The following is an 18,906-nucleotide window of genomic DNA, read 5'->3' as shown; positions in this document are numbered from 1 at the left end:
GGGGTGGAAGGGCAGAACAGCCCATAGGGAAGCGTTCCAGCCACTACTTCAGACCAGTTGCTTCCTCTGTCTTTCTGATATCCATAGTGTTTCTGATTGTTGTGCCACAGTTTTTTGTTAAACTGAGAAAATCTAGGAGATCAATGACAGCAAATTCTACCTCAATTACCTGCTTGCTAAAGCTTAGAAAAACATGCTCTGTATCTTCCCCTTTTCTTTTCTTTTCTTTCTTTTCCTTCCTTTCTTTTTGGTAGATGGAGGTACAGTTTCTTTTCTTTTCTTTCTTTTTTTTGGAGACAGAGTCTCACATTATCCCCCTGGGTAGAGTGCCATCAAAGCTCACAGCAGCAACCTCAAACTCATGGGCTCAAGCGATTCTCTTGCCTCAGCCTCCCGAGTAGCTGGGACTATAGACACCCACCACAACACCCTGCTATTTTCAGAGACAAGGTCTCGCTCTGGCTCAGGCTGATCTCAACCTGTGAGCTCAGGTAATCTACCCGCCTTGGCCTCCGGAGGTGCAGTTTCCTGATCTTAAGAGCTCAGGCCCTCTAGAGATGAGTAGTAAAGGTTTCATTTTATTGGCTCAGGACTAGAGGAAATCCTGATAATAATAGTGATAATGCACAATTTCATTTCAGTAGACATTTATTAAGCACCTGTTAAGCAGTAAGTAGAAAAAGACTTCAAAATTCAACAAATAGTAATGGTGTATCTACTATATGTTCAGTACTATGCTAGGCACTGGTGTAATAATAACTAAGACTTAATAAGTGCTTATGTGGTGTTAGGGACTGTACCAAGCAATTAAGGTATTTTTATTATTTCTACTTTACACAGGAGACTAAGGCACAGAGAGGTTAAATAACTTGACCATGTCACCAAACTAGGACATAGTTTTCCCATTTCATCTGGAAGTGAGAAGAATTTCCAAAGGCCACACAGAAAATAAGAAGTGGAAGCAGGCAATCTAGCCCTAGGGACCCACACTCAAACTTTAAATAGGATTAGAGTTTGGTCTCACCCTCTCCACCTACAGCTGCATGAGTGGAAAATTGCCTTTCATAGTCCTAGTTTCCCCATATGTAAATGGAAATAATGATATCCACTTTCAGAACTTTATAAGTTTGCATGTAATGTGAGCAGCACAGTGTCTGGCAGAAATTTCATTATTAGGGATTCATTCATGCAAGTGTATAATGACTCAGTATCTACTGGTATCACCACTCCAGTTATTAGGATACTGAACTACTTCTATGCTAGTTGATGGAACCTCTTCTGTCATCCAGTCCCTCCTTCAGGAGTACCTTCCCCGTCTCCCCATAATCCCTTACATTGTAAGGGCCTCCAGCCAGGAGTCCTCATGGTTAGTACCTGTGTTGCACCAGTTAACATATTTCGCTTTATCCTGGCTATAGTTATGAGATGGACTCCTGCCTTTGATGATGGCACAGTCTGGAAGGAGCACTGGGCAAGACAGGAGAAAGTGACGAAGGCAATGATAAAGGTGTGAGAAGGGTACAGTGGTGGGCGGTGGGACAGTTCAGCTCAGGTGGGTGAGAAAGGCTTCATGGTAAGAGGTTGGCACTATTGATAATCTGTTGGGTGGGTGGGGGCATCCCAGATCATCACTAAAGTTCCTTTTGTCTCTTAGTTTCTTCATTCTTGTTACTAGTTAAGGCCTTTGTGATCTTTTGCCTAAACTCCCACAAGAGCTTTATAATTAAGTGGTCTTCTGTGTACCAGCTATTCTGGAACCCTGCGTTTCTTTTACTCAGCAACCTTTAGTAGGTCCCTGTAGCCCTATCTCTTCATTGAGGCATAATCCACTATCATGCAGCCCGGGCCTCTGTTTCCAGCCTTTTCCACTTACTTTTGGGCAGGTGCCTGGCACGCCTTCAAAAATGAGATGTTTCTTACAGCAGAGTCTGCTGCTCCTGCTGCTTAGAACTTGTGTGTTTTTCAACATTTTCCTCAAATATCCTTGTATAGATACCCTTGTCCCTCAGGGTTTTTCAACACTCTCCTCAAATACAACTTCCTTGGTAAAACTTTTTTCCATCTATATTCTTTCCTTTCTCAGTCTCTTCTCTCATTCCAAGGTCACACGTGGGGTAATGTGTTCTAATAACTAACACACATTGACAGCTAACTATTTAATGTATACCAGCTGCTGTTCTAAGAGCCTGCCAGTGGTACTTTGTTTTATTCTCACAAAACTCTAAGAGGTAGACACTATTATTATCTCTATTATTATCCCTGAGGCACAGAGAGGTGAATTAACTTTCCCAAAAGTCACACAGCAAGTAAAAGGTGGAACTGGGATTCCAACACAGGAATATCACATAATGCAATGGCTAAGCTCTGGAGAGTGACTAATATTAATAGCTGACAAAGAAAGAGAAAATAGAAGAAAAAATTCCTCCTGTTATTACTCAGTATATACTGCTTGGTTTTGTAATCACTTGTGTAATTATTTTATCTCCTTGTCTATGAGGTCTAAAATTCCTAGACGGGAGAAACTGTGGGCCTGATAGTCTGGTTTTCTCAGTTATTATCAATAAATTGTGGACAAAAGTAATATTACTGAGGTATCATATTCTTTGGAGGTGTCTTGAGCATAAATTGGCCATGCTCAAGCCCATCTTTGACTAGCGCATTTGTCCCACATGGACATACTGAGTGGCCAAACTCTGGTACAGGATCAGACCGACTGTTCCACATGGACTTCAAGAAGGCTGTGCTTAGTTTTCTTATTATATTGTAGCTGAGAGCTGTCATTTAACTTTGGCATAATAAAGCAGATGTGTATGTGACTTCTGCCTTTTAGAGGTGGACAGACTACATCATCCTGAGGTTATTTATCCAGAGTCCTCAGGCATGTCTGTGGTGGAGTTTAGGTAGAACTAACCAGGGCTGACTCTCCACATTTCCAGGCCCGGACCCTGGACAATCATGTGGTGATTGTGCCTGATGCCATGTACTTATAAGGATCAGTAGATAGACTAAGTTGTTGCATGACCAGAAAATTCTGAAACGCCCTTCCCTTATATATTTACCTTGACACAAAATGAAATTATGACATCATGATGGGAGCATGGGACTTCTCTCTTTGTAGTTTTGGAACTTGCTAGATTTTTCCAAGGGTGGACTGTTCAGCCCTTGTGTGGAGAACCTGTAACATCTTCCATTTAACCTAGGTAGACTCCAGAGAACAATATGAAAGATGCCTGTTTTTGTGGAGAACCAATAAATTTGTATCTAGACACAAGTCCTTGCTAAGAAGCCAAAAATCCAGGAATTTTTAGAATCCTTCCTTTTCTTTGGGGTTAAAATCGACAGATGCTAAGAGTGTATGTAACTCTAGGGGACAGGGGAAAATATCCAAAAATAATATCTGCCAAAACCTTGTGGTAATACTGTTTGTTATCTAGGGGTGTTCTCTACCACGTATTGCCATCGTCTCTATTTCTGCCAAGGTTAGGATTTATAGATGTGCGGAGCCAGGAACCAGCGGAGAGGCGGGTGAGGGAGGATTTCACCAGGGAAGGATCAGGAGTGTACTGCAGAGCAGATCTACCACCATACTCGGATGGAAGTTCGAATGGTTTCGTTTGCTTTGTTTCTGGCAAGCCAGCGCACAAGCCAGAACCTTTAACTACAAGCAGCACCTCCCTCACGCACTGGCCCCCACCGGCGCGGTCGGTGGCCACCTACGGTCGCCCCCTTTAAGAGCCTGCTCCGCGGGACTAACGTTCGAACAAGCCCCGGCGCCCCTCCTCGGCCTCCGATTGGCCGCGCGCGGTGCACGAGGGCGCGCCGACCAGCCCCGGAACGTTGGCGGCCCTCGGTGATTGGCGGTCTAGTTGTCTATATAAGGCGCGGCTTGGCCAGTCTGCCTCGTTTCGCGACTGGACCGGTCACTGGGCCGTTTCCTGGTGTAGAGAGGCAGGGAGGACACCGCGCGCGTCGCTAGAGTCGTTTTTTTATCGAAGTCTTTAGCTGTCCAGGTTGCACCCCGGGACGGACTTGTTTACAGCTCCCGATCCCCCTCCCAACTCCGAACGTGAGCCAGGGCTCACTCATCCGAGTCACCTCGGCGTCAGCCCTTTGAGGGGAAGCAGGATGGAGTTCAAGCTGGAGGCTCACCGCATAGTCAGCATCTCCCTCGGCAAGATCTACAACTCGCGGGTCCAGCGCGGCGGCATCAAGCTACACAAGAACCTCCTGGTCTCGCTGGTGCTGCGCAGCGCCCGTCAGGTCTACCTGAGCGACCCATGCCCTGGACTCTACCTGGCCGGTCCCGTGGGGACTCCGGCGCCGCCGCCGCAGCAGCCCAGGGAGCCAGCGGCCGGACCACCTGCCGGCTGGGGAGAGCCGCCTCCGCCTGCCGCCCGCGCCGCCTGGCCAGAGACAGAGCCTCAGCCTCAGCCGCAGCCGCCTCCGGAGCGCACCGCGGTCCCAGACGCGCCGTGGGTGGGGGGAGCGGAGCCAGCGACCACGGTGACCCGAGTCGGGGACGCTCTTCAGGGCAGAGAGGCCGACACGGCGGAAGCTGCCTGGGGCCGCGTGGAAGGACCACGCGGGGCAGCCGCCGAAGGAGCCGGGGACCCCGCCAGAGGCTCGGACGTCTTCCCCGAGGGACCTGCGCGCCGCCCCAGTGCCTGTACCCCAGGAGGGGAGGACCAGCGGGGCGCGGCGGCCGCGTCCCCGGGTGCTGACCGCTGCTGCGCGCCGCGGCCCGTTGTGGACCAGTCCCCCGCGCCGCCCGCCGTGTGCCCCAGGAAGCGCGGCGCGGCGGGAGTGGGCGGCGGCCCCTCGGGCTGCCAGGCGCCCGGCTCGACCCCGCTCAAGAAGCCCCGCCGGAACTTGGAGGAGCAGCAGCCAGGCAGGCGAGAGGACGACGACTCCGAGGATATGGAGACCGGTAACGTGGCTAACCTCATTAGCATCTTCGGTTCCAGCTTCTCCGGACTCTTACGGAAGAGCCCCGGGGGCGGCAGGGAGGAAGAAGAGGGAGCTGAGAGCGGTCCGGAAGCCGCCGAGCCCGGGCAGATCTGCTGCGATAAGCCGGTGCTGAGGGACATTAACTCTTGGAGCACAGCCATCGTGGCCTTCTGAGCCCCAGCCCGCGTGTGCGGAGGAGGTTGAGCAGCGGGTGGCCCCGATGTGAGGGCCGGGCCTCTCACGGCCGCGAGAACTCCCATTGACCGAAGGCGCTGAGCGCTGTGGGGAGGCTGGTTGCTGCGGGGCAGCGCGAACTGCCCGGGGCTTGGCGGCCTGCTGTGCCTGGACACTTGGGAGTCTCATCTTGAGAACTGGGAGTTTGGGGCTATAGGAAGAGGACGATCGTTAACTTTTGTGTATGTGTATGTCTGTGTGTGTGTAAGTTCGTCTTGCTGAATTAAGCTTATTTTGTCCTTTTGGAACGCACCACTCCTTCCCCGGAGCTTAAGAGACTGGGGACAGACAGGGACTTTCCTCTGCCGGCAGCGAGGAGAAGGAAGCGGCGGAGAGGTTGGGCTGGGGAGTTCCCGGCTGGGTCTCGGGGGAGGGAGGGACTTTACACCCGCCCCACGCGGGGAGCTAGAGCCGGGCCAGCGCCAGGAGCGGCGTTTCCTCCTAGGATTTCCTAGGACCTGAGGGATTCAGTCTGCAGTAGAGGCTTGTATTCTTTCTGTCTCTCTCGCCACCTCTCTCTCACTGAAGAAACGTTCAAACCCTGTGATTACTCTGGGAAAGGGGAATGGTAACGGCCCTTCGCACCCCCCCAGGGGAGAAGAGAAGCTTGATGAACTTAACAGAAGAATTCAAGCTTGGAAATACGGAATTTATAGAGAAAAGCTATATTTTTAAAAGCTCTAGGTCAGAACTACTACATAGTGCTTTTAAAAAGTGCTTATAATGAAATAAAGTTTACAGACGGAAGCCCCAAGTGGAAAGACCTTACGGTTTCATAGATATGGTGACTCCAGTCTTTGTTGTATAAAGGTTGGGGGAGCTGATGAGGTTTTTGTACAGTATTTTCTCCTTCGTTGTATTGATTTTTGTATAAAAATGTAAATTTACGTGTCTAACACGTATTAAATATTTTGAAGAAACTTCACTGCCTCCTTGTCTGTACTCATTCGCTTGGGTTGGCAGGGAAAAGGGAGGCGGGGAGGCTATGGCTTGGGCTAGAAAATTGAAGGTGTGGTTCTTAATATCAGTCATTCACAGACTAAGGATATTGTTTACTGACCTCACTAAGTATCAAGAGGAACACTCTTGAGGTTTTTCCTTCCAGCTCAGAGGACTGCTATTAGGTACTAATCTCAGAGACTTACTAGTTTCTGGAAACCTGCTACTACAACTGCCTTTCTAAGGTCAATTTCAGCAAGTTCGATTTTCTACAGTTCAAAATGATAGTGTCTGTTTAATGTTACATTATTTTAGCACCAATTTTTATGTTTGTCATCAAGACTTTTTTAGCCTCCAGTAAGCTATGTATTAGGGGTCATTTATTACCTTTGTTACTGAAAAAAATTTTTAGATAGTATCTTAATTTTAAAGCCTCTTAGAACCAACGAAGAATCTTACTTGTGTAAATGGGCAAGTGCATCCTTGCTAGCCAGTGGGTGTAAAGATGGGAACGTCCAAGTTTTTCTTTTCTTGTTATGTCTGTGGAAAGTGAAAGAGAAATGGCTTATGCCAAACCAGATAAGGAAGGAGGGCTAGGCAAATTTAATTCTCATTTAGCAAAACTTTCTGATTTGCTTTTGTTACCTAAGTGATGACATCAGTGTTTCGGTCATGGTAAGCACTTGTGATGATAGCCAAGGTCATCCATTGATTTTACTAATATTTCTGTGATTAAGAATTTTTTGTCTAAAGCAAAATGTTCAATATTTGAAACGTACTCAGTAGTCCATTTCAGAAACAAACCAGTTGGAGGATGGTGATTATTGAATATGGTTGCCAGTATTTTAGAAGTTGGTACTGATTTATAACAACTTAAGAGTAAATAAGGTGTTTAAGAGAGGGGAGAAATTGAGGAAAGTGACGCTTTAGGTAAAGGGCCTTTGAGCAAAAGGAGCATGTGAATGGTGCCTTGGCCTTAGCTAAAGTCCCAATTATAGGTCATAGATGAGTAGGCGAGGGCTGTGGTATTTCTGCAAATCTAACAGTGGTTCCTTAAGCATAGAGAACTTTTTATTTTATGCTCTATCACTATAATAATATAGTCACAGAAACATTTTGTAGTTAGGGTATTAAGCTGACATGTTTTTATTTCAGAAATGAGCTATTTGAGTTCTATAATAGCTAGGAACAATCATTAAGTGCTGACTGCTTAAACTGAAAAAGGTGTCCCAGGCCTAAATTCTGTAGACATTTTCTGTTGCTGGAAAGTAATTAATACACTTGAACACTTACCTCAATGCATTTGTTTCTAAGAGACAAGGGTCTCCATCCGCCAGAGTGAGTGCTGTGATGTGATCATAACTCACTGCAGCCTGGAACTCCTGTGCTCAAGTGATCCACCTCAGCCTCCCAAGTAGCTGGAAATACAAGCACACACCACAATACCCAACCAATTACAAAAAAATTTCTTTTTTGTAAAGTCAGTCTCACTGTGTGGTCCAGGCTGGTCTCCAACTCTTGGCCTCAAGTGATCATCTTGCTCTGCCTCCCAAAGTGCCAGGATTAAAGATGTGAGCTACCAAGCGTGCCCTCAGTACATTTTTTTTATTTCAAAAAGGGGAACATTTGATGTGTTTAAGAAAGCTGATATCATTTGAATGAGACTAAAGTTCCCATTGATCCCTGGTTTCACATTAAGATGAACGTATCTCCTTAGTTTAGAGAATAGAAATTTTTATGTTTGATAAAGGGATAAAGTGTTATAGGAAATTAGACAAGATCGTTATTTTTTTGTTGTTGCAGTAGCAGTATGGTGTAATGAGCTCTGAAGCCAGACTGCTTGGATTTTTCTCCCTCAGCTTACTTCAACTCTCTGAGCCTCAGTTTTTGCAAATGTGGAATTGGGATAATTGTATCTACCTTAGGGTTATGAAAATTAATGAGTTAATGCTCTTAGAAAAGTGCTTCATGCATAATAAACACTCAAATGTTAGTTACTTTTAACATAGAAGTGAATTCTGTACATGAATCAGATAATGCTGTGGTCAAAGAATTATGTATACAGTATTTGCAAGAAAGGAGGGGAAGGGAGAATCTATTTTTAAATTATCCTGTCTGTGAATGCTGGGCTTTTCTATTTTTCCTGAAGCTTTGTTCTACTAGCATAGTTTTATTGCTGTGTACATCTCCCATCAACCCTGTGACTTTCCGAACTGTTATCAAACAGCTTTATTTTCTGAGAGGAGTTAGCAGGAGTGAAGGTATGCAAGGAGCAAAGTTCTTGTTGACATACAAATGCTTTCTGTGGATGAGTAAAGAAAAGAAAATAGCCCACAGAGTTATTTTTAGTCTTAATTACTTGGGCATAGAATGTTTAAACCATTCTCATTGATAGATCCTGGACAAGAGCCTTCCTGGTAAAAAGATACGGTTATGACACAACTAAATCAGAGGCAGTGTGACTAGAAACAAAGCTATAGTTTAGCACCTAACCATCTCTTGATCATTCTGTGAGGGGCCTTGTCTCTTGATCAAATTAACCTTAGTGCTCGTCTGTATAATAATTTTGATTGCCACTTAAAAGCCAGATGTTTACAGAGCTTTTTGAAGCTTGATGCTGTGGCTCCCACCTGTGATACCATCACTTTGGGAGGCTGAAGTGGGGAAGGATCACTTGAGACCAAGAGTTCACAACCAGTCTGGGCAACATAGGGAGACCCCATCTTTACAAGAAAAATTAAAAATTAGCTGGACTTGGTGACACATGCCTGTAGTTCTAGCTAGTCTGGTGGCTGAGTAAGGAGGATTACTTGAGCTCAGGATTTGGAGACTGCATGATCACACCATTGTACTCTAGCCTGGGCAACAGATGGAGACCCTGTCTCTTAAAAGTGTTTTTGACAAGTACTCCAAAAGGATCACATTAATAGAGTATAAAGGTAGAGTACAGTAGTACTTCTCAACCATGTCACTTTAAGCCTGTCTTCCTTCCAAAGGATGAAAAGCTTAAACTGTTTCTCCAAAGTCACTGGGTTTTCTTTATGGCACCTAATAACCTTTCCATTCCTCCCATTCATCACTGATTGGATTTTGAGATGCAAAGTGGGAGAAAATGGGTCCTTTAACAACTTTGGTAGAATGCTTCTCAGAATAAAGATGTAGTAAATACTGGGAATGAAATTAATGACAAAACTGCATTTTATCACTGCTTAGTTGAGTCTCTCTTACTTCCAACTTACGGGCATGATAACCTAGCTCACAGCATGTGTATGGGGTCAAAAGGCCAATACTTACTGTGACAGGAGTTTGATGGACATTTATTTCCTTATACTTTTTATTTTAAAGTAGAGTTAGTTCAGTTCACTGAATAACCAAAGTATTTCTGATCTCCTGACCTAAATATTTTATTCTTGTCCTGTTTGTGAATTTTTCATTCTCCTAGGCGCCCTTTCATCCCAGCAGTTCCTGAAAGAAGGTAGGAATGAAAGGAAATGCTGATCTAACCTTTCTGTGACTATGAAAGGGGCCATTGCTATGAGGTGCAGTGCTCTGGTGGCGAGGCAGCCCTGCTTCCCGGGATTCCTGGCACTCTTTCCAGTAATGAGCAGTTTGTCTCTCGGCCCTTGAAACATTGTTCAAATTAAAAATTTTACCCACCAGAAAGCCTTGGGAAGAAAAACATAGGAGCAGAGTTGGCCCTTAGGAATCACTGTGATCTTAAGTCAATTGTTGAGGGTAGGATAGAGAATATGAAGAGCAGGGAGTGTGAAAAAATATATGCATGTAGTTAAATGCCTCCTTCCTGATCCAAACACAGTTTTTCCCAATGCCTGCCACCCATTCCTTCCCCCAGTGGGAATGAGGGTTCAGAAATAAATTCCCTCTCTAGCAATTGCTGTCTCCCAGAGGAATATAGCCCAAAGCATCTTTGCTGGACTACAGCCTGGAGTTTGCCTCAGACCTTTGGAATCCTACAGCCAGGGAAGGAGAAGCCTCCAGGGACTGCATTCCTGAAAGGGCCTCTCCAGGCCAGCAGCAGCCTCCACCACTATATGCTGCCCACTTAAAAGCAAGTAAGAAAGAGCACTGGCTATCAGCTTTTGGAAGCTGCCAGAAGGACTGGTCCCTGTTACTGCCACCAGGCATCTTTAGCAGGTGATTCTTTCAGGGGGACTGGCATAGAGTAGGCCTGGGACATTTCTTGGTAAGTCTATTTATTGAGAGTTTTATATATACAGTTTTAAGGGACCTGGTCACAATAAGCTCCTAAGCCTGTATGGTAGGTAAGCCATATCCCGATCTTGCAGGGTGGTAAGGCAGCTGCCCCATTTCCACCCATTTAGCACCAAGTGAACCCTGGTCCTAGCCCTCTGCTTTCTCCCTATGAACTGGGCCTCTGCCAGGTCACCCCAGCTCAGTCATTCCACCAGATGCTAAGGCAAGACTCCTTCCATTTTTTCTAGAACTGATAGATGTGCCAAAAGCCATGTGTTCTCACCTGCTTGTTCTTCAACCCGTTCCACCTTTTGAGTCTGGAGGCAGGGTAGCTGCTGGAAATGCATGCAGTGAGATAAAAATGAAACCATCTATTCCCTCTGTGTAAATCTGTGCTCCTTCTGCTTGAAGCCCTGAGGTTGTCTCTGAGTATAGGATTTCCTCTTCCTGCTCCCCACACTTGATTGCCTTCCTGAATCCAGGATACCATCCATTCATTTTTCTTCAAGCTGATCTAAGTCTGCATGGTTCTTTCTTTCTAGCCAGTCACGCGATCTTCCTGTCCTTCGTGGCATAGATGCTTCCTGCAGTGACGCAGCTGCTCTGTCTTTCCTTCTTTTCTGTTTGTTTGCGTCTGTTTGTGTCTCTATCTCCCCTCCCCACCCTCTCCTGAGGATGCTCACATTCATCATTTTTCTGGGGTATGACTCTGACTGCTTAGGGAAGAGCTGTGATTGGGAACGCTGCAGGCCACCAAAAAGGAGCAAAGATGTGATTGCCTGACTGTGAGATTTGCAAATGGTCTCCAGAGACTCTGGGCCCTGGACACGAAGCCACAGCCGTGGTGGCTGGAAGTCACTCTCTCACATGCCTCACCAGACCCCCCAGTTCCGTCACAGCAGGGAGGGGAGCATACATGCTAGAAACCTGAGTGGCAGTCGAAAACAGCTTGGCTAGTGGCCAGATGCAGGGAAGGAGAGGCAAAGCCAGGGGAGCCCAAATGTGGGCTACACAGCACTTCTGCTCCCATGTGCTGCTTAGTGGAACAGATAATGAATCTCCCCCTCTTAGGCTTTGATTGATTCATAGAGACCTTTCACAGTGAGTTTCTAGAAGTGGGAGTGAGGCATAGTTAAAACCCTCTGGCATCCTGCAACAGAAGTGACCATGAGGAAGTGAGCTAGAGGGCTGTGAGGCGATGGACCTGGGTTCCACCACCACATCAAGTTCTGCTCAAGGAGGCCTGTTGGGGGCTGAGTGAACACAGGGCAGGAGCTCCCCCACCATTTTTTTCTCAAGGTTTTTCTTAAGCTTCACCACACCTCCCAATTTCTTCGACAATTTCTAAATTTTATTTTTGGTTTGGAAAAGGGTGAAAGTGCCTTGGCATCTGCATTTATCAGCATTTTTGCTCTTGCCCTCTCTCTCTCCCCCTCTCTCCGTGACCTACTTCAGAGACTCTGGGGTAGTTTTCTTTTTATGGCCCTGGGAGAAATCCCTAAAAGCAAAGATTGCATTTCAGAAGCTGGAGTTGAGGTACATGGGATGCTAAGCTGGGGTTGTACTGCTCTATCATTTCTGTGGGTTCCCGCCCCCATCCTCTTCTCTCTTCAGAATGTCTTTTGAAAGGCAAAGGCGCTCCCAGTCTGCACTGCAGAGAGCAGCTGTGAAGATGCAGTGTGGGAGACTGTGGCGTGGGGGCTGGCCCAGCTGTCTGCCTCCCAACCTTTCAGTCCCTCAGCATCAGGCGTCTGGCCTTCTAACATGGAGCTGGCAGCTGCCTGAGGCTCTCGAATACTCTTATGAGAGAAGGAGGCAAAGAGGGGGAGTCTCCTACCTATCAGGCAGAAAAGAGTAAATGAGGTTCAGGGAGTGAGTGGTAGGTCATCCTGAACTGGCAAGTGAGGCCCCTAGTAGAGGCAGTGTTAGAATTCCCCCCTGCACTGGTGCCTTGAGACTCCTCTGGGCAAGAGACTGTGGACTTGAATCTGGAAATGTGTCTTTCTTGGTTTCTATTTACAATTTTTAAATTTTTTTCTTCCTATAATTTCAATTATAATTTTTTTTCTTTCAGAATATTAGGGGATACACATATTTAGTTTTATATACTTTGTCTTTTGCACAAATTCAGTCAAGGTCATAAGCATGTCCCCCTCTATAGTCTTTTTTTTTTTTTTAAGTTATCAACTTGCTTCACAATTGTGATTAGAAAATAAATTAGTAAGGCTGGGCGCGGTGGCTCATGCCTGTAATCCTAGCACCCTGGAAGGTCGAGGTGGGTGGATTGCCTGAGGTCACAGGTTCGAGATCAGCCTGAGCAAGAGCGAGACCCTGTCTCTAAAAATAGCAGGGTGTTGTGGCGAGTGCCTACTTGGGAGGCCGAGGCAAGAGAATCACTTGAGTTCAAGAGTTTGAGGTTGCTATGAGCTATGGTCTATGGCACCACAGCCCTCTACCAAAGGCAACAAAGTGAGACTCTGTCTCAAAAAAAAAAAAAAAGAAAGAAAAGGAAAGAAATTAGTGTTTGTAAAGCAAAGCTAAAAGATATAAGCAACTCAGTCCTGAGTCCCATCAAATAAGTATTTACAGGAATACCCAGAAGGAATTTATCAATAGGGAATACAAGGATTTAAGCTTCAGGACCCTGGCTCTAAAGGTCCGGATACACCAGATGCGATGCAAAACAGGAAACCTTATAGTAGATAAATCAGTGTGGTCTGTGGACCAGCAGCACGAGTATCATTTTGGATCTTACCAGAAATGCAGACTCTTAGGTCCCACTCCAGACCTATTGAATATGCTGTTTATCAAGATACCCAGGTAATTAAAGATTAAAAAGCAGATATTTCCACTGAAGTTAGGATCATGAGAATTTCACAGCTTTAGGTCCCTTAGGCCTAGCTGGTTCTTGCTATCCCTTCCTTCACATGCTGCCTCCAGCCTAAGGAAACTATCTTCAGTGTGGGTAACTCCCCTGCAAGCATCTGGGCCTTTTCAGATGCTACTCCCCATGAGGATCATGGCCAAGTTTAGGGCTTCAAGAATAAAGAAACTCAGGCCTGGCCAGGGGCTCACCCTGCAATCCTAGCATTCTTGGAGACTCAGACTGGCAGATTGCTTGAGCCCAGGAGCTGAGCCCAGCCTGAGCAAGAGTGAGACACTGTCTCTTCGAAAAATAGAAAAAACTAGCCGGGTGTTGCAGTGGGCATCTGTAGTGGGGGTGGCTAAGGCAGGAGGATCGCTTGAGTCTAAAAATTTGAGGTTGCTGTAAACTATGATGATGCCATGACACTCCCCAGGACTTTGTCAAAAAAAAAAAAAAAAGATGAAGAAGAAGAAAAAAGAAAAAAAACTCTATAGGGAAGAAAGAGTGGCAGAAAGCTAAGATGACAAGGAGGTGGCTTAGAGGTAGGGGGCTGGAGCAGGAAGAGGGCTCTGTGATGCAGAGCAGTTTGTGGTGAGGTGGGAGTAGAGCCGCTTACTGCCAATAGAAAAGCCAAAGGACATACCGAACTGAAGACTACTGTCAGTGAATTTAGACAGAGGTTCTGATAGATGGGAGAGAAAACCAAATTGTAAAAGGAGTGGAGAGACGTGGTGTCCTTGGCCATACTGCCTAAGAGACTTGGCATAAAAGACAAAATAGAACCAGCATGACAGCTAGAAGGACCATAGGTCAACTGAAAGGGCCTACACACATTTTCAGACAGAACCAGTGGGTGCAGAAACAGCTGTGGGCCCTTGTGTTGAGGGTGAATGGGGTTTGAGTATATAAACTCCTAAAGATGTGTCTCTTATAGGAAGGAATAAATACTTTCTTTTCCTTCTCCTGTCAAATAAAAGGAGACCAGAGACACTGATAAATCACCCCAGGGACCTTGTTAGTATCAACAGCCTGCCTTCGCTTCCTCAACTCCCGCCTGTGAAGACCCTTGCAGCTTAAACTCCAGCATACCAGTTGGCAAGGTAACAAACTGCCAGAGGATCCTGGAGATAAAAGCCTCACTCCCTGAAACCCTAGGGCCACCAGCTATAATCTAGAGATTTCTGATCCTTCATCCCCTTTATATATTAGGAGTTTAAAAAATACTGGAATGCAAGTGTCTGCTATGAGGAAAGCAGAATTTGGGTGTTCTTGCCAGCAGAAAACATACAAGCGCGCACACACACTTGTAGTCTGTTCTCATTTGGAAAGCCCATTATGAATGAACGTGGTTTCCTGGGTAAGAAATTTTCTCCTACCTTCCCTCCCCAAATCTGACCTCATCTGCCAATTTCAGTGTTACCAGTCTGAGGCTGAAAACAGGTTGAGACATGTCCAACAAAGAGGCCTCAGACACTGAGGGAAAAGGGAGGGAAGCCAAGCAGTTTTAGGTCTCTTAAGGCAATTGGTGAGAGGGTAAGGAGAAGAAAGAAGGAGAGAGAGAGGAGAGTGGGGTGAACAGATGAGGAAGACAAGTTGTCTGTGATGATTTAAAGAGAAACACAAGACTAAAACTCAGAGTCAGAAAACAGGAAGAATATTAAGAAGTGGGAAAGGTGATGGGCTGAGAACTGCAAGTGTATTTGATAAACACAACCCCATCCAGATGGGAAAACAGCATTATCCCCCAGCAAAGTCCTCTGTAATATGGGAGAAAAATACAAAAGAAGTAATAGCTCTACTTGAAGTGCTAAAGCTGCGAGAGTCACTTACAAACCAACATTATTAGTGGACTTTTGTCACCGTTTTCTGTAAAGATAAGGTGAGCCCCTAACTTGCTAGTCTTTGCATGCCTAGACCACCCAGAGACAAAACTCAAAATCCCTCCTTTCCAATCTAATTAGCTGAAAAGCTATTTCTAAAAACAAACAGATTATCCTCTCTCTTGCCCTATTGCATCTTCTCCTGACTTTTGTCTGATTCTTCTTACATTCCCTCTCAGGTACCAGGTTGTAAATCTTGTCCTCACTCCTCCCACTCCTCACCACATCCCTCTTGCCAACACATCCAAACACTTGTTAAGCTTACAGCATTGTCTCCACAATTAGCTCCTTCCCACTGTTATCATCTTCCTTCTTAACTTCAAACAATTAATACTTCAGTCTATTCTCCCCTTGGCCTCAACTCTCTGCTCCCCCGAGCTCTGCCTTGTAACTAATAGATTACTCATCTGACAGTATAGTTTGGTGGTATCAGTGTGACTCAGAAGCTCTAGTGACTCCTCATATTCTCTATGAATTCCTCTGCTTACCATTCAGCTTCTCATTCGACCATAATTTATCATCTACTCTGTGCCAGCCACTGGGTACAAAATGAGTATGGAACTTGGTATCTAGAGGGAAGAGAGAAGGAAAACTGATCATTACAATTCAGGTCTAATACTATGGTAATACAGGAATCGTGATGAGGGATACTTAACCCAGACAGAGTGTCAGGGAAGTGTTCTAGGAAGAGGAAGATATTTCTGTGCTAAATCTCAAAAGGCAAATCAAAGTTAGCTAAGTTGAGACTAAGGGGGAATCATTCCAGGCAGATAGAGCCGCATGTGTAAAGGCCCGGAGGCCTTGAGAGCTGGTAGAAATTGGGCATCACAAATGGGCCATTCTGATTGGAGCATGGGTATGGCACGGAGCCTGGACCCAAGGATTAAGACTACAAAAGGCTAGGTGTGCCATGCTAGGGGGTTTGGTTTCATCTTAAAAGATTCCAGGGAGCCAGGAAGGCTTTCAAGTAGGGGTAGGACCCAATCAGACTTGAGTCATAGTGTGGAGATAGGACTGGGAGTGGGAGAAGAGGAAAGACTGGAGGCAAAGAGAAGTAGGGACCAGTTAGAAGGCTGTTCAGCCATCCAGGTGCGATATCACTGGGCCAATAGTAACAGTGGCACTTCTCCTGGGGCATCTGTTATACATTGCCTGGTATTGTTATTGTTTACTTTTCTTTTTTTAATTTCCTGACCTTTCTTACCTCCCTCTTCCTCACCAAATTGTAAAGTCTTTGAGGATAAGTGCTGGACCTTAATCTTATCTCTGTAGAAGCCTTTCCTGCCAGGATCTGCATTGGTATCAGCAGAACCAGAGAAAGTGAAAAGAACGGGGACTAGTCTAGAAGCAGACACTAGCGAACAGGAGCAGAGAGAGAAAGGAATGTGAGGTTTCTCTGACTCGACCCCACACTTCCTGCAGCCCAGCTGGATTCCCACTCCAGTTTCTGAGAAGAACATTCTGAGTCACCTCTTTCTCCTAAATTCCTCTCTTCCCCAAAGGGATCTGAGGGCTGTAGGAGCTTTGGAGTAGGAAGGATAGCAGCACTGTCTGATTCTTTCCCTTTCTCACCATATAGACAAAGGGCTGTGATGCCAACAATGGCCAAGCCCAGAAGAATCAGGCCAGAATATGACCATCTGCTGCTCACCCTTGGGACCTGGCTACCACAGAGGGTGGAATTTCACTTAGAAAGTAGGCAGAGGGTGGTGAAATGAGCCTCAAAAAAGTGGGTTGGAGGAGGACTTGAGGGAGGCAGGGAGTGCAATCAAGTCATTTAAGCCACTTCTCTAGTTACCAGGCTCTTGGCTCTCTTTCTGGTAATTGCTTGTTTACTCATCTCTTGGTTCTCAGAGGCTATTGGACTCCAGCTGCTCTGGGAGTTGCTGGGTTTACCTGACCCCCTCCTTCCCTTACCTTTTCCACTGTATGGAACCCACTGGGAGGGAACAAAGACCAGAGTTCAAGTCCTAATTAGGTCTCCAGTGAGGGAGAGGTGATGGTGTTCATTCTGTCCCAGGCAGAGAGATGCTGAAATCCCAAACCAGCCCTTAAATTGGCTGTTGGCCTGGTGCTCAGAACAAATACCTCTGGGAAGTGGGCAGGCTTCTGGAACCTGGATTGAGATAGGATCTTTCAAGTACAAGAGCCCTACTGAGTCCATTTCTTCCCTAAGCTATGGTCCCTCTCCTAGGAGCGCAAGTCCCAAGATTTAATTAATCCCTGAAAGTTGGAGTAAAGATATGATAAACACAAGAAAGTATGGGTACAAAGTATGCAGGTTGTACCCATAAAGAGAAAAATAGAAGTGAATCTTCCTATCTGAACATAACTAGTAAGAACTTGTACTGATATTTGACTATAACAGGTAAGAGCTTGTACTAATGCTCCCCAAAGGGGACAGATGTTAGCCTTTTCCTTCATTAATTAAGGCCCTTATCTGCATTTCTATTGTGAGGGATGATCATGTATTCATTTAAGTAAGACTTCGTGCCTCTGGAGACTAGCAATTCTATGAAAACACCAACTAAGGCTAGAACTTTGCTGGAAAAGCCATAGAAAATTCATATTTTCTTTCATTTTTTTTTTTTTTTTTTTAGAGACAGAGTCTCATTTTGTCACCCTCGGTAGAGTGCTGTAGTGTCACAGCTCATAGCGACTTCCGGCTCTTGGGCTTAGGCTATTTTCTTGCTTCAGAAAAATTCATATTTTCTTCTCTTGTGTGTTTTTTTTTTTTTTTTGAGATAGTCTCACACTATCACCCTCACTAGAGTGCTGTGTGGTGTTATAGTTCATGGAAACCTCAAACTCTTGGGCTCAAGAGATCTTCTTGCCTCACCTTCCCAAGTAGGTGGGACTACAGATGCCTGCCATAACACAAGGCTATTTTTAGAGATAGGGTCTTCTCTTGCTCAGGCTGGTCTTGAACTACTGAGCTCAAGCAATCCACCTGCCTTGGCCTCCCAGAGTGCTAGGATTACAGACTTGAAACACAGCCCCAGGCTTCATTTCATATTTTTTAATTAAAGCACATTATCACCTACTTGCAAATAGTTAAGGCTGTTAACTAATGCTTGGAACACTGCACGTCAAACAAATAGGTAATTTACTATAGAAGTGTCAATATGAACCTAACTGAAGAGTCTACTATTGCTTGTCCTTAGGGGTATTAGGTCCTTAAGTGCTGTTAGCCTGGTCTCTAAGTTCAGTTCTCCCCTTTGGCTAGAGCCCTGGGGAGGCCAGAGCTCCTGGGCGGATGACCTCTAGCGGCATCTGGGGCATTTGTCCCTTCCTTTGCACTCCAGTACCCTCTCCCCAGCAGCACTTTGGTTCCCCCAAGCCATGTTTTTCCAGGCTTCCTCTGCCTAGACTGCCCTCCCTGCGTACCTGCTGTGACAATGAATCCTAATAGATGCTTCTCCTTGCTGTGATTATTTGTTTATATGATTTCCCTTTCCCTCCCTACCAGACTGTGCTTTCTCAACCTCTAAATCACATTCATTTTTCTATCCCCATAATATAGCCCAGAACCTGGCAGGTACCGTGGTCTAAGTGTTGTCTGTGGATACTCAAGTCCTGGTTCAGTCATTCACAATCTGTATGACTTTCAGAAGGTCTTTTCATCTTCTGAGTCTTAGTTTCTTCAGTTTAAACTAAATCTTGCCGATTCCAACTTACATGGTTAAAATTTAAAAATGAGAGAACTGTGGAAATGCTGAACAAAACGCCAGGTGGTGGAGGTGGTAGGAGGGGTGCCTAGCTTCAGTGCAGACATATTTGTCTTAGTCTGCTTGGGCTGCCATAACTAAATACCATGGACTGGGT

General features: G+C 45.7%; 1 protein-coding gene across 1 annotated transcript; it reads left to right on the top strand.

Annotated features, from left to right (window-relative positions):
- Positions 1-3,929: 3,929 nt before the first annotated feature.
- Positions 3,930-6,098, top strand: IER5 (immediate early response 5). Its single transcript, XM_053607777.1, has one exon. It carries the CDS (start codon positions 4,126-4,128, stop codon positions 5,119-5,121), a length of 996 nt encoding a protein of 331 aa, XP_053463752.1. The 5' UTR covers positions 3,930-4,125; the 3' UTR covers positions 5,122-6,098.
- The last annotated feature ends 12,808 nt before the right edge of the window (positions 6,099-18,906 follow it).

This window comes from Nycticebus coucang, chromosome 10 (assembly GCF_027406575.1).
Source record: "Nycticebus coucang isolate mNycCou1 chromosome 10, mNycCou1.pri, whole genome shotgun sequence".
In the NCBI taxonomy this organism is placed as follows: domain Eukaryota; kingdom Metazoa; phylum Chordata; class Mammalia; order Primates; family Lorisidae; genus Nycticebus; species Nycticebus coucang.
The sequence above is the reverse complement of the archived record's forward strand: the minus strand, read 5'-3'. Positions and strand labels throughout refer to the sequence as shown.

Bases quoted from the DNA above. Each gene is read 5' to 3' on its own strand.
- IER5 (XM_053607777.1), top strand. From the start codon at position 4,126: ATGGAGTTCAAGCTGGAGGCTCACCGCATAGTCAGCATCTCCCTCGGC.